At 34.2% G+C, this 12065-nt stretch overlaps 2 protein-coding genes across 2 annotated transcripts; both read left to right on the forward strand.

Moving 5' to 3' along the window:
- Positions 1-1524: 1524 nt before the first annotated feature.
- Positions 1525-2469, forward strand: LOC308265391 (olfactory receptor 5D14; the record flags this gene model as incomplete). The annotated part of the gene is made up of 1 exon (XM_080699065.1): positions 1525-2469. One exon carries the CDS (start codon positions 1525-1527, stop codon positions 2467-2469), a length of 945 nt encoding a protein of 314 aa, XP_080555191.1.
- A 7892-nt stretch (positions 2470-10361) lies between these two features.
- LOC308265446 (olfactory receptor 5D18) lies at positions 10362-11303 on the forward strand (the record flags this gene model as incomplete). Its single annotated transcript, XM_080699166.1, has 1 exon — positions 10362-11303. One exon carries the CDS (start codon positions 10362-10364, stop codon positions 11301-11303), a length of 942 nt encoding a protein of 313 aa, XP_080555292.1.
- Positions 11304-12065: the final 762 nt, after the last annotated feature.

The following is a 12065-nucleotide window of genomic DNA, read 5'->3' on the forward strand; positions in this document are numbered from 1 at the left end:
AGTACACAAGGTAGTGTTTTAGTTTTATTTAGATTTTATTAATTACAGGGTATATTTTAATTATATAAAGACAAAACCTATTAGTAACCTGCATGCTGCAATTTTTCCTTATAGATACAAGGAAATTCCAGTCATTAAAGAAGATGTAAGAAGCCGGTATGATGATGCATATTTGTAATTCCAGTACTTGTAGAGACAGGAGGATCTCAGTTTCTAGGAAAACCTAAGAATCTTAGCAAGATGCTCAGCAACTTAGTGATATCTTGTTTTAAAATATGTATGTATAATATAATATGTATATATAATATATATATATATATGTAAGTATCTATATATCTATCTATATCTATCATTCATCTATCATCTATCATCTATCTATCATCTATCTATCTATCTATCATTCATCTATCTATCTATCTATCTATCTATCTATCTATCTATCTATCTATCATCATCTATAGTAGCTGAAACTGTAGCTTGAATTGTCCCTGGGTTAAATTTCCAGTGCCAGACACACAAACACATAAAGTACAAAAAAGCTGGCATAAGAGACCTGACATTAGCCTTAATTGCCTGTTTTGATGTTTGTAAAAATAATTTGCTGGCGATTCTCTAGAGTTAGAGTCCCAGGGCACTAAAGTTAGATATAAGAGTCTTGGTTCCCTCATTATTCTCAGCCTTCAGAGAAACAGGAAGGGGTGGCCTGTTTCTCTGTGGTGGGTAAGTTTATTTAGGTTTCCTATGAAAATGTTAAAAAGTTTTTTTTCATGCCATGTAACTGGGCTTCTCTTTGCTTTTCCTTTTCATGTTAGATTGAATTGTGTTATTTGATTCTGAGCCAAATGATATTTCTATAAAAACAAGTTAAGACTGAAATATTTGACCTCAGGTTCATTCACAATTATTTCATGAAGAAAACAATAATCTTATTATACTCTTTTTACATGCACCTTAATATTGCATATAAACTTTTATACAAATTCAAATTGAGTTAATCTCAAGAGAACTCTAACCTGACATAACTTGGGGACACTTGCAGGATATCTGTGTTATCTAGGCTATGAAAGAAGATAATCCACAGTTTATAAATCCCAATAAATTGTACATCCCACTCATAAGTCAATAGTAAGCCATTGTTTTCTTTCACTTACCAAGTACGTTATTTATTGGGAGGAGTAGAATTTGTTGAAAAAAAGTTGCTGAAATGGGATCATAACTGTTTTCCTAGATTTTATTAGCATTTGGCTTAATGCTTAGCCTATAAATATATCCCCTCATTGATTTTAATTGATTTGTGAAAATAAGCAAAATGCAGTTGCCATATACACTGCTCTTTGAAGCAAATACTTCAAATACTCCCATGGAACCTTCACTAGTTTGCTTATTTTTGTGCAAACCTTTTCTATCAGTTATATGACTGTCATGCTCGTAGAAAGTCATGTCATAACTGTCACTTCCATTGTATTTGTCTTGTATTTGTCAGGCACAAGTGTTTCCATCCACACTTACCCATTGAAAGGAACCATGGCGATGATGGTAAGGAATCTGAGCCTGGAGACAACCTTTGCTCTCCTCGGCTTCACTGACTACCCAGAGCTCCAGATTCCTCTCTTCCTCGTCTTTCTCATCATGTACATCATCACGGTGGTAGGAAACCTGGGCATGATAGTCATCATCAGGATCAACCCCAAGCTTCACACCCCCATGTACTTTTTCCTTAGTCACCTTTCTTTCGTTGACTTCTGTTACTCTTCCATCATCACTCCCAAGCTGCTGGAGAACCTGGTCATGGAAGATAAAGGCATCTTCTACTTCAGCTGCATGCTGCAATACTTCCTGTCCTGCACAGCTGTGGTGACTGAGTCCTTCTTACTGGCAGTGATGGCCTATGACCGCTTTGTGGCCATCCGTAATCCCCTGCTGTATACAGTGGCCATGTCACAAAGACTCTGTGCTCTGCTGGTGGCTGGGTCTTATATCTGGGGTATGTTTAGCCCCTTCATACTCCTTTGCTATGCTCTTCAGCTCAACTTTTCTGGATTTAATGTAATCAACCACTTTTTCTGCGAATACACTTCTCTCATTGCTGTCTCGAGCTCTGACATACACATCCCCCTCCTGCTCCTCTTTGGCTTTGCCACCTTCAATGAGGTTAGTACACTACTGATCATCCTTACTTCCTACGTGTTCATTTTTGTGACTGTGTTAAAGATACGTTCAGCCAGCGGGCGTCGCAAAGCCTTCTCCACCTGTGCCTCCCATCTGACTGCCATTACCATCTTCCATGGTACCATCCTCTCCCTCTACTGTGTGCCCAACTCCAAAAACTCCCGGCAAACAGTCAAAGTGGCCTCTGTTTTCTACACAGTTGTCAACCCCATGCTGAATCCTCTGATCTATAGTCTGAGGAACAAAGATGTGAAAGATGCATTCTGGAAGTTAGTAGACATGAAAATCATGTTTCACTGAATCAACCTCAGGAGATATTTTTCTTCCTAATGAATGATTAGAGCAGAGATTACAATGTCTCTAGAACCATGTGCATGTAATTCTGGGAGACACTTATAGATGATTGTGACCCATAAACTAATAAAGTAGAATACTGCAAATGAACCGAAGAACTTTCAGATGAATTCCACAAGATTTTTATGTATAAAACATTTATTTCTTTGAATTCTCTATAAACAAATACATAAAAACTGCACACTACACAATAGATTCTGTAGTGTGGGCAATAAACTTACTGAAAGAATGCTGGCGACTCTGATTTATCAATGTTTATTTATTATAAATAGTGAATGGTATTTAACAATGTCTGTGTTGTGTTGCTAAAGTATTGTGTCTTTTTGGGGTAGGACATTCAGTTGGAGATGCTAGAGGATAAAGGGAAAATTATTCTTTTCTGATACCTTTAATGCCTGGGTTCCTAAATTTCATGATTAGAAAGTCAAGCACTTAGCAGTCATGTTACAGGAAGAAACGCACCAGATTGAAACAAATAAGTCTATTGGGTAGACGATGAAACAGACATTCAAAGAACTAGTTGAGAAATGACTAATATGACTTGAAACAGGACCTAAACTCTATTACAGGCTACAGCTCTAGTGCCATTTCAGTATTGTACTACTGAGGCTCACTGTCTAATAGATCATAGATACTGGTTCCATAAGGGACAACCTCTAGGGTCTTTTCAGTATTTCTAGATAATGCTTGGATATTATTAGTCAAAAGTTTGCATTCCCAAAATTATCAGTTTTGGAGAAATTCCTAAGTGTTATCTAGTATAGTTCATTCATAATGAGTGTAATAAATACTTTATTGGGGAATACTGAGGAATTGTATTTCTAAAACTATGCTCTAACATTTAAATGAATGACTAAGTAAACAAAACTCTTTGGTAACACTCAAAATATCAAAGCACATTTGAATACTAAACTTATATATACAAAACTTACATATTTGAACATAAATTTTAAGTATTCTCCCTTAAAATAATGTCATATTGGGACAAATAGTTCTATTGGAACAAATTTCACATACTAAAAAATCAATAAAAGTTGAAATGTAAATTATATATTCTCTATGAAATATGTTAAAAAATTATATGTTCTCTACACAAAATAAAATAAGTGAAAAATTGAGAAAATTTATTATTATGCATATAATAATGGAACTAAAACACTCCTATAGAAAAGCAGAAAGCAAAAATTAAAATTTATTTGCAAATACATAATATTGTCTTTATTTTTTATTTTTATTTATTTATTTATTTTTAAAATTTCTATTGGTGCACTGTAGTCATACATCTTATTGGATAAAAGATATTGGAGACATACATGCACACATCACCCAATTAGCCCTTATCAAATTCCTACCCTATTCCTTCCTCCTTCCTCCTTCCCATGTTTGGTTTAATGATTGACTTTGATACGTTTGTTTAAGTACATCATGTGCTTTAGAGAATTTCTCTCTTCTCCCCTCAGTTGGGTCGCCTTATTTTGCTCATCGATAGGATTTCCTTCTTTATCTAGAGTTCCTCCTGTTACCCATTTCTCCCTAGCTTTCACATATTAGGGAAAGCCTTTGATTTCTTATTTTTTTGTGATTGACTAATCTCACTTAGTTTAATGTCCTCCAGTTCCATTCATTCCACTGTAAATGATGTGTGTTTTTCTTAATGGCTGACTAATATTCTGTTGTGTACATATCCCACAGTTTCATAATCCCTTCGTCTGTCGTTGGGCATCTTGGCTGGTTCCATAGTTTGGGAAATTGTGCGGCTACGAACATAGATACACATGCATTAGTTTGGTGGCTTGGTTTCTTTTCTTTTGGGTAGATATCCAGAAGTGGTATTACTAGATCATATGGTAAGTTTGCATTAATTTGCAATCCCACCAACAATGTTTTAGATTTCCCTCTTCTCCACATTCTCTCCAGTATCTGTTTTAGAACCTATCATTCTCCTTCCTCAGTCTCTCAAGTACTGGGATTAGGATTACAGCCATGCCCCTCCCATGCCAGGCTGGATTGGATTTTAAATGATATTAAGAATATATAATTATCTTTGTTAGGTGTAATTTGGTAGGAGGTGTTTGGTTTTTTTTTTTTTTTTCTGTTTTAGTCATGGACGTTGAACCCAGTGTCTACATACTACACACTTACTCTACCACTAAACTACATCTGGACTGTTTTTTTTTTTTTGTGGTACTGTGGATGGAACCTCTGGGCTACACTCCTAGACCTATTTTATATTTTATTTGGAAACAGGGTTTCTTAAGCCAGCGAGGCTGGCTTTGAAACTGCGCGATCCTCCTGTCTCGGTCACCCAAGTGTGGGGATTACAAGTGTGTGCCACCACGCCCGGCTTGGACTGAGTGTTTAATCAAGTGTTTATTTTATTAATTGTTATAATGTTTATAAACTATCAACGACTTAATTTTAGTAACACAGATTGAGAGAGGAATATAATATCCTATAAATATATTTTAGAAGATCATAGCCAGACACTGTGATGCATATCTGTAACCTAGTACTGTAACCCTAGGCCATCCTTAGCATTTTAGTGAGACCTTGGTTCAAAATAAAAATAAAATAGGGCTGGGGGTGTAGTTTAGAGGTAGAGCGCAGCTGAATTCAATCTCCAGTACCAAAAAAAGGAAGCAAACAAAAAGACACTTAGAAATTACTGTGTCTACCAAGAGTCTGACCCTTCAAAGCATTAGCACTCCATATATTCTTGTTTCCCCAAACTCACACAGGAATAGTTGGCTAAAAAATACAGCTAGGAGAGGGGAAAAGAATCAGTGTTTCAAGGAATCCTTACAGTTACTAGTTTTCTGGCTTCTGTCAATGGCTTACATATATTATGGTTGCTATTTCCTTGGTACAACTCAAGAAATTTAAAGGGCTCTCAACAATGATAATCCATCTTTACTGGTTTTATCATCCCAAATTGTTTTTGTAATCTTAAAATTGTTTAGCAGTAATTTGTTAATAAAATTTACTACAAAAGTGTTTTACTAATATCTTTCCAAATGTCTTTATTGTCTAAGTCGCCAAATCAGTAGCTTAAAAACAGCTTAACGGCATATATGTAGGTATATCCAGATAGGCTTCCATTTCTTTCCTACTATAACAACTAATGTCATCCTTCATTGTCCTTGTTCTACTTTTACAAAGGGATTAAGAAAATGCACAACACCCTCACACACTGCAGAGCTGTTGAGACACATAAATAAATTACCATCTATTTAAAATAAGTGCATTTTCTCTTTGCTTTGCAACAAACAACATGTGGCCCTTAACTATTTGCATAGTTCATTCTTTTCTTCTCTAAGGCACCTTACTGGGGCATTGCCTGGCCTCTCTAATTAAAATAACTGCTAGTTATATACTTTCTTAGCATTAGTTTAAAATTATTACACATTTACTTATTTAGGTACCCTGTTTTAAATATAAATTTGTTGAACAATAAAACATCATTTCCAGTATTTAAGATGGCACCTGGGTCAGGATAAGCCTGTCAAAAATCTTGCTCAATGAATTAATAAGTCAATGAGTAGTTATATATCTTTACTGTGTACTCAACCTCCATTCTAAAATTCCTTACTAGAAAATGATGTTTCTGAAATGGTAACATCTTAATTTTGATTAGAGAATGCATACTCTTCCAACAGTCCTTGTTCCGTGGTTTTGCTTATCACACTATAAAGAATAGATATATTTTAAGAGGAATGTTTTAAGGAAAATTACTTCCTTATTTTTATTAGTAGCATGCCTTGGTTATAATTGGTATTTCAACATGGTTTATCAGTGGATTAGCATGATAAAATTCTGTGGAAGCTACTTTTAAGGTTAACTAGAGAATATTTGAGATACTGGTGTCCACTTGCAAGCATTTCTTTGTTCTCTTTTGAAAATTCAATATTTCCATTGTAATGATTTTCACTAGACATAAGAAAATCAGTGGATATTTATTTTGTTTTCTTTCATTGGACTGACCACTTTTGTAACTATACTTTGATTAACATATTGTATGCACTTATTTTTAATGATAACTTCAAGTAAAAACATTCAAAATTTTGTATTGATTTCTCTCTGTTCACTCTGTCCCACGGTTCTGGTAGGCTTGGCTCTATTTCAGTTGTATGGAAAGTTGTACTTATTACTCAATATTTATTTATTCGTGTTACACTTGATGCCAGATATTAATCTAGCAGCTTGGAATTGATCAGAAAACTAAACCATGAATTTTTTTGCTTTCCCTAAAAAATTTTCTAACAAACAGAAACAAATAATATGTAGTGAATGCAATACCATTAAGAATTTAAGATCAAGACTTTAAGAAACACATGTGAACTGTGCTAAGCACTTTAATGCCAACGTTGATATATTTGTAAATAGTTTCACTGAAAAGAAGCATGTGAGTAAAAGCTTAAAGATTTCTAGTCAGAGGGGATAGAAAGGCAATAAGGAACACATGCTGTTTTTTAAGAAGCAAGAGGGAGGTCGGACTAGCTGCTGAACATACAGGGGGAAAATAATAAATGGGGAGGAGATTTCAGAGAAATTAAATCATTTATCCATTTGAATGTTTATCTTTTAAATATCTCTGCTTTACTCCTTTTTTTTTTTTTGTGGGTCTGGGGATGAAACCCAGAGGCATTTGACCCCTGAGGTACACCCCCTTCCCTATTTTTTGTTGTTGTTGTTTTATTCTTTATTTTGAAACCGAGTCTCACTGAGTTGCAGAGGGCCTCACTAAGTAGCTGAGGCTGTCTGAGAACTGCGATTCTCTGGTCTCAGCCTCCCGAATCCTGGGATTACAAGGGTGCGCCACCACACCCGGCTGCTTTAGCTTTCATGAAGCATGATATTGTGAAAGCTATCTATCCATAAGGTTCTAGTATGATCAAAGTGCACGATATACAGAAAATCATTACTCCTGACAGATATTAGTCACTTAATCAATATTCAATAATAATTATTCTTATAATTATACCTATTTTATGGCTGAAATTTAGGGCACATAGGACTGGTTAGGAGTTGAGAAAGATGACTTTAATATTTAAATTATTTCAAATAAAATGTTCCTGATGCTGCTATAATTTATTTCTAAAATTTTTAGTATGTGAGGATTGCATCAGATTGAGGTGATTAGTTTTAATTGTTTATTTTATGACCTCAAGAGAATGGAGCACTTGACAGTCTCTAGGGTTCTTGTCTCCAAGGCTGTTAACTATAGATATAAGTATGACTGTTTCTTTCCCAACCACGGGAGGTCGTGCCCCTGCCACCAGCAGGTTTGTTTTAACATTATAAAGATAGATTGGGGAAGATTCTATTTAGAAAACAACTTGAAAAGATGAAAACTGACTTTTTGAAATTAGAAATTTCTTCAGAACTAGGTGGTAATGATCAAGGAACAAGAATTACACTCTTTGTTCTGAAGATTTTATTAAAGGGCCCGACTCAGTTAAGCTCCTCATGCTCATGAAAACAGGTACCAGGGAGGGGGAGATAGGAGACCTCAGAGAATTCTGGGATTGTATATTGTTTCATCTTTGTAAATTTTGAAAAAAATCTTGTTAAAATAGAATAAAAATATTTAAGTAAAATTTAAAAAAACAGAAATTGAATAGATAATATTGCGAAAAAGATTTAATAAAACCAGCTTTGGTTAAATTTACAAAACACAAAATAAATTATATATTATATAATAATATAATAATTGCATTCTAATTAATTTACCAGGAATTTAAGAATAACATTTTAGACACAAGAGCTATTACAAAATTTTATATAATAACATTTTATATACATTTTTAAATTTCTTAGATAAGTCTAAAATAATTGTGATAATTACAATGTGTGGCTTTGTGATGAACTATTTTTTGTTGAGGTTATCTTTAACTGGGAATTTCATGAGTGCAGGAACATATATAACTATTGAATGCATTTCTCAGTTTTGCATTTGATATGATATCTTTATTAATTGGACAGCTGAAATTTTTTTTGGATTGTGTAACAAAAAATAATTTTGCTAGAAATAATGGAGAAATAAACTTTTACCAGACTTGGTGGCACACTGCTGGTATTCCAATACATGTGAGAATGAGGCAGGATGATTATAGGTTCAAGGCCAGTCTCAGAAACATAGGAGACCTTCAGCAACAAAGCAACACCCTGTTTCAAAATAAAAATATAAAAATAAGCTGGGCATTGTGGTTCACGCTTGTAACCCCCACACTTGGGAGGCTGAGACAGGAGGATCATACACGTTCAAAGCCAGCCTCAGGTACTGAATGAGGCTCTCATCAACTTAGGGAGACCCTGTTCCCAAATAAAATATAAAATAGGTCTGGGACTGTAGCCCAGAGTTAGGAAGCCTCTGGGTTCTACCCCCAGTACCACACACACACACACACACACACACACACACACACACTCTCTCTCTCTCTCTCTCTCTCTCTCTCTCTCTCTCTCTCTTTCTCTCTTCTCTCTCTCTCTCTCCATATATATATATATATATATATATATATATATATATATATATATATATATATATATGGAGGTTGTATAACTTGAAGGTAGAATAGCCGCAAGTTCAATCTCCAGTATACACACATTCAAAAAAAAGAAGAAAAAAAGAAGGATATGAATAGTGTTGGGCACCAAAAATAGATATAATGATAATTTTTTATTACTCTTTTCTATGAAATATCTCTGTAGTGCAGTACTAAAATTGTTAATCCTTTACCTTCATAGGTAACATAGGCACCAAATGAATATACTAAGTGTCTTAAAGGGAGAGAGAGAGGAAAGTGAGAAAGAAAACAGAGAAGGATGATACCCAAGGAAAGGGATGTTTCTATGTCAGTTTTTTATAGATTTAATTATTCCTGGATGAGAAACCACCCTAATTACCACTGGAATGTGCTTCATTTGATGCTGCTTGCCAGTATATTTCTGTGCTCCATACAAAGGGATAGCATTAGTTTTCATAGAATCACAATATCCAGTTAGCTCAATAGTTGAAAATGTGAATATTAATTTATGTAATATGTTAATATCTGGGCCTTGAATCAGGATGTCTTTGTAGTCCTGTGAAGACTGGGGCTAAAGTCATAGAGGTGTAGTATCATTTTTATCTGCATGTGATTGCAAAAGTCGGATTTCCTTTTCTCTAGAATACAGAATTAAACCAAGATACTTTTTATAATAGTTATAATTTTATTATTTTAGACAGTGAGAAATATTGGTAATAAAAACTCCAATAGTTGAAAAGCATAACATCTTCTGCAAAAAACAAGTAAGCATCATTTTAATGTCACATTTGCTATTTCAAAGAAGAAAGTGATGTCTGGCAGTATATAAATATATACAATGTGAAATTTGTGATTGTTATCCTATGTTATACCATCTATGCCACTTTGTGAACACAGACTATAAAAACAAATGTGATTTGTTTCTGAATTTTTACTGATTACAGGGATGAGATGATGTCATCCTATGATAATTATATTTTATAGACTTATCAATTTCAATGACAACTGAAAATTTTCTGCGAAGATTTGTTTTAAAATATACATGATAAGTTGATCTCAGTTTTCTCTATTTTGAAATACTAAAATTACTTTTGATAATTCATATTTTAATGAAGTAATTATATCTAAAAGTGCTTAAATGATTATGGCATTATAAAAATGTAGACACTAGTTCTCATATATAGTAAACACCTGGATATTAAAAGATATTTTTCTTTATTCTCTAGGCTCTGTAAAAAGAAGAAATCAAGTTCTTATATCCTTACTGTTTTGTTTTCGAGGCTAACTTTCTGATTCTAACAAACAGAAACCATGATACTCTCAGGTAGAAATAAAAGTGGGGCCACATTTACTCTCTTGGGCTTCTCAGATTACCCAGAACTGCAAGTCCCACTCTTCTTGATTTTTCTGGCCATCTACAGTGTCACTGTGATAGGAAATGTTGGGATGATTATTGTCATCAAAATCAATCCCAAACTTCATACCCCCATGTACTTTTTCCTCAGCCACCTCTCTTTTGTGGATTTCTGCTATTCCTCCATTGTCGCTCCAAAAATGCTGGTGAATTTAGTTGCAAAAGACAGAACCATTTCATTTGCTGAATGTGTAGTCCAATTCTTTTTCTTTTGCACCTTTGTGGTAACTGAATCCTTTTTACTAGCAGTGATGGCCTATGACCGCTTTGTGGCCATCTGCAACCCACTTCTCTACACAGTTGCCATGTCCCAGAAGCTCTGTGCCTTGTTGGTCGTAGGGTCCTATGCTTGGGGGGTGACGTGCTCCTTGATACTGACATGCTCTGCTTTGCACCTATGTTTTCATGGTTTTAACACAATTAATCATTTCTTCTGTGAGTTCTCCTCCCTGCTTGCCCTCTCTTGCTCTGATACATCCATCAATCAGTTCCTGCTTTTTATTTCTGCCACCTTCAATGAAATCAGCACGCTCCTCCTCATTCTAATGTCTTACATGTTCATCGTGGTCACCATCCTGAAGATGCATTCAGCCAGTGGGCGTCGGAAGGCCTTCTCCACCTGTGCCTCCCACCTGACCGCCATCTCCATCTTCCACGGCACCATCCTGTTCCTCTACTGTGTACCCAACTCCAAAAACTCCAGGCACACGGTCAAAGTGGCCTCTGTGTTCTACACAGTGGTGATCCCCATGTTGAATCCTCTGATCTACAGTCTGAGAAATAAGGATGTGAAGGACACAGTCACCAAAATATTTGACTCTAAAGTCTTTTCTTATTGAATATCATGCTATTGTGGAATTTATCTGACATAAAGATTATGTTCATTTTAAGAATACTATTAAAATTGGTTGATTTTTATATGAGATACATTTCATAAGTTAATAAATATTAATTAATTCTATTTATTAATCCTATTTATTAAATTATGAAATGTATCTCATATAATATATATGATATCATTTAATCATCACAATTAAATATATGATATCATATAACAAAGTTATCTAAAATGATTCCAATTTCTACAAAAATATTTAAATAAAACATTGCTGATGTTTTTAAACAAGAAAAAGTCAATATTATTTTATTAAAATAAAAATTCATGTCCATTTCATTGTTTAATCTTAACTTTAGTAAATTTAATATCATTAATAAAAATAGCATACCTGAAGTAGACTAAGATGTTAATAAACCTATGCAACAAGCAGATATAGCAAAAGGCACAAAGTAAGAAGTACCATAAATTTAGCGAGAACAGGAAGCTTAAATATACTTATTAACATAAATGGTATATCTTCCTAAAACAGATTTTATGTGAATTTTTCCATGGACAGAGAAAGATTTTTTGGAGATAAATTTCAGTAAAAAAGTTATTTTAGTCCAATAAAACAACATAAGTAATATCAAGGAAGTAAGGATGTAACACCAAGTCACAGGTCCAGAAAAGATTTTATTGAGCTAATGTGATCTAAGTGATTGTGTATGTGTGTGTGTTTGTGTGTTTTGTAGTGTATACATGTTCCTGAACGTGAAGAAAATTT

Source organism: Muscardinus avellanarius, assembly GCF_963383645.1.
Source record: "Muscardinus avellanarius genome assembly, chromosome: 1".
NCBI classification, from domain to species: domain Eukaryota; kingdom Metazoa; phylum Chordata; class Mammalia; order Rodentia; family Gliridae; genus Muscardinus; species Muscardinus avellanarius.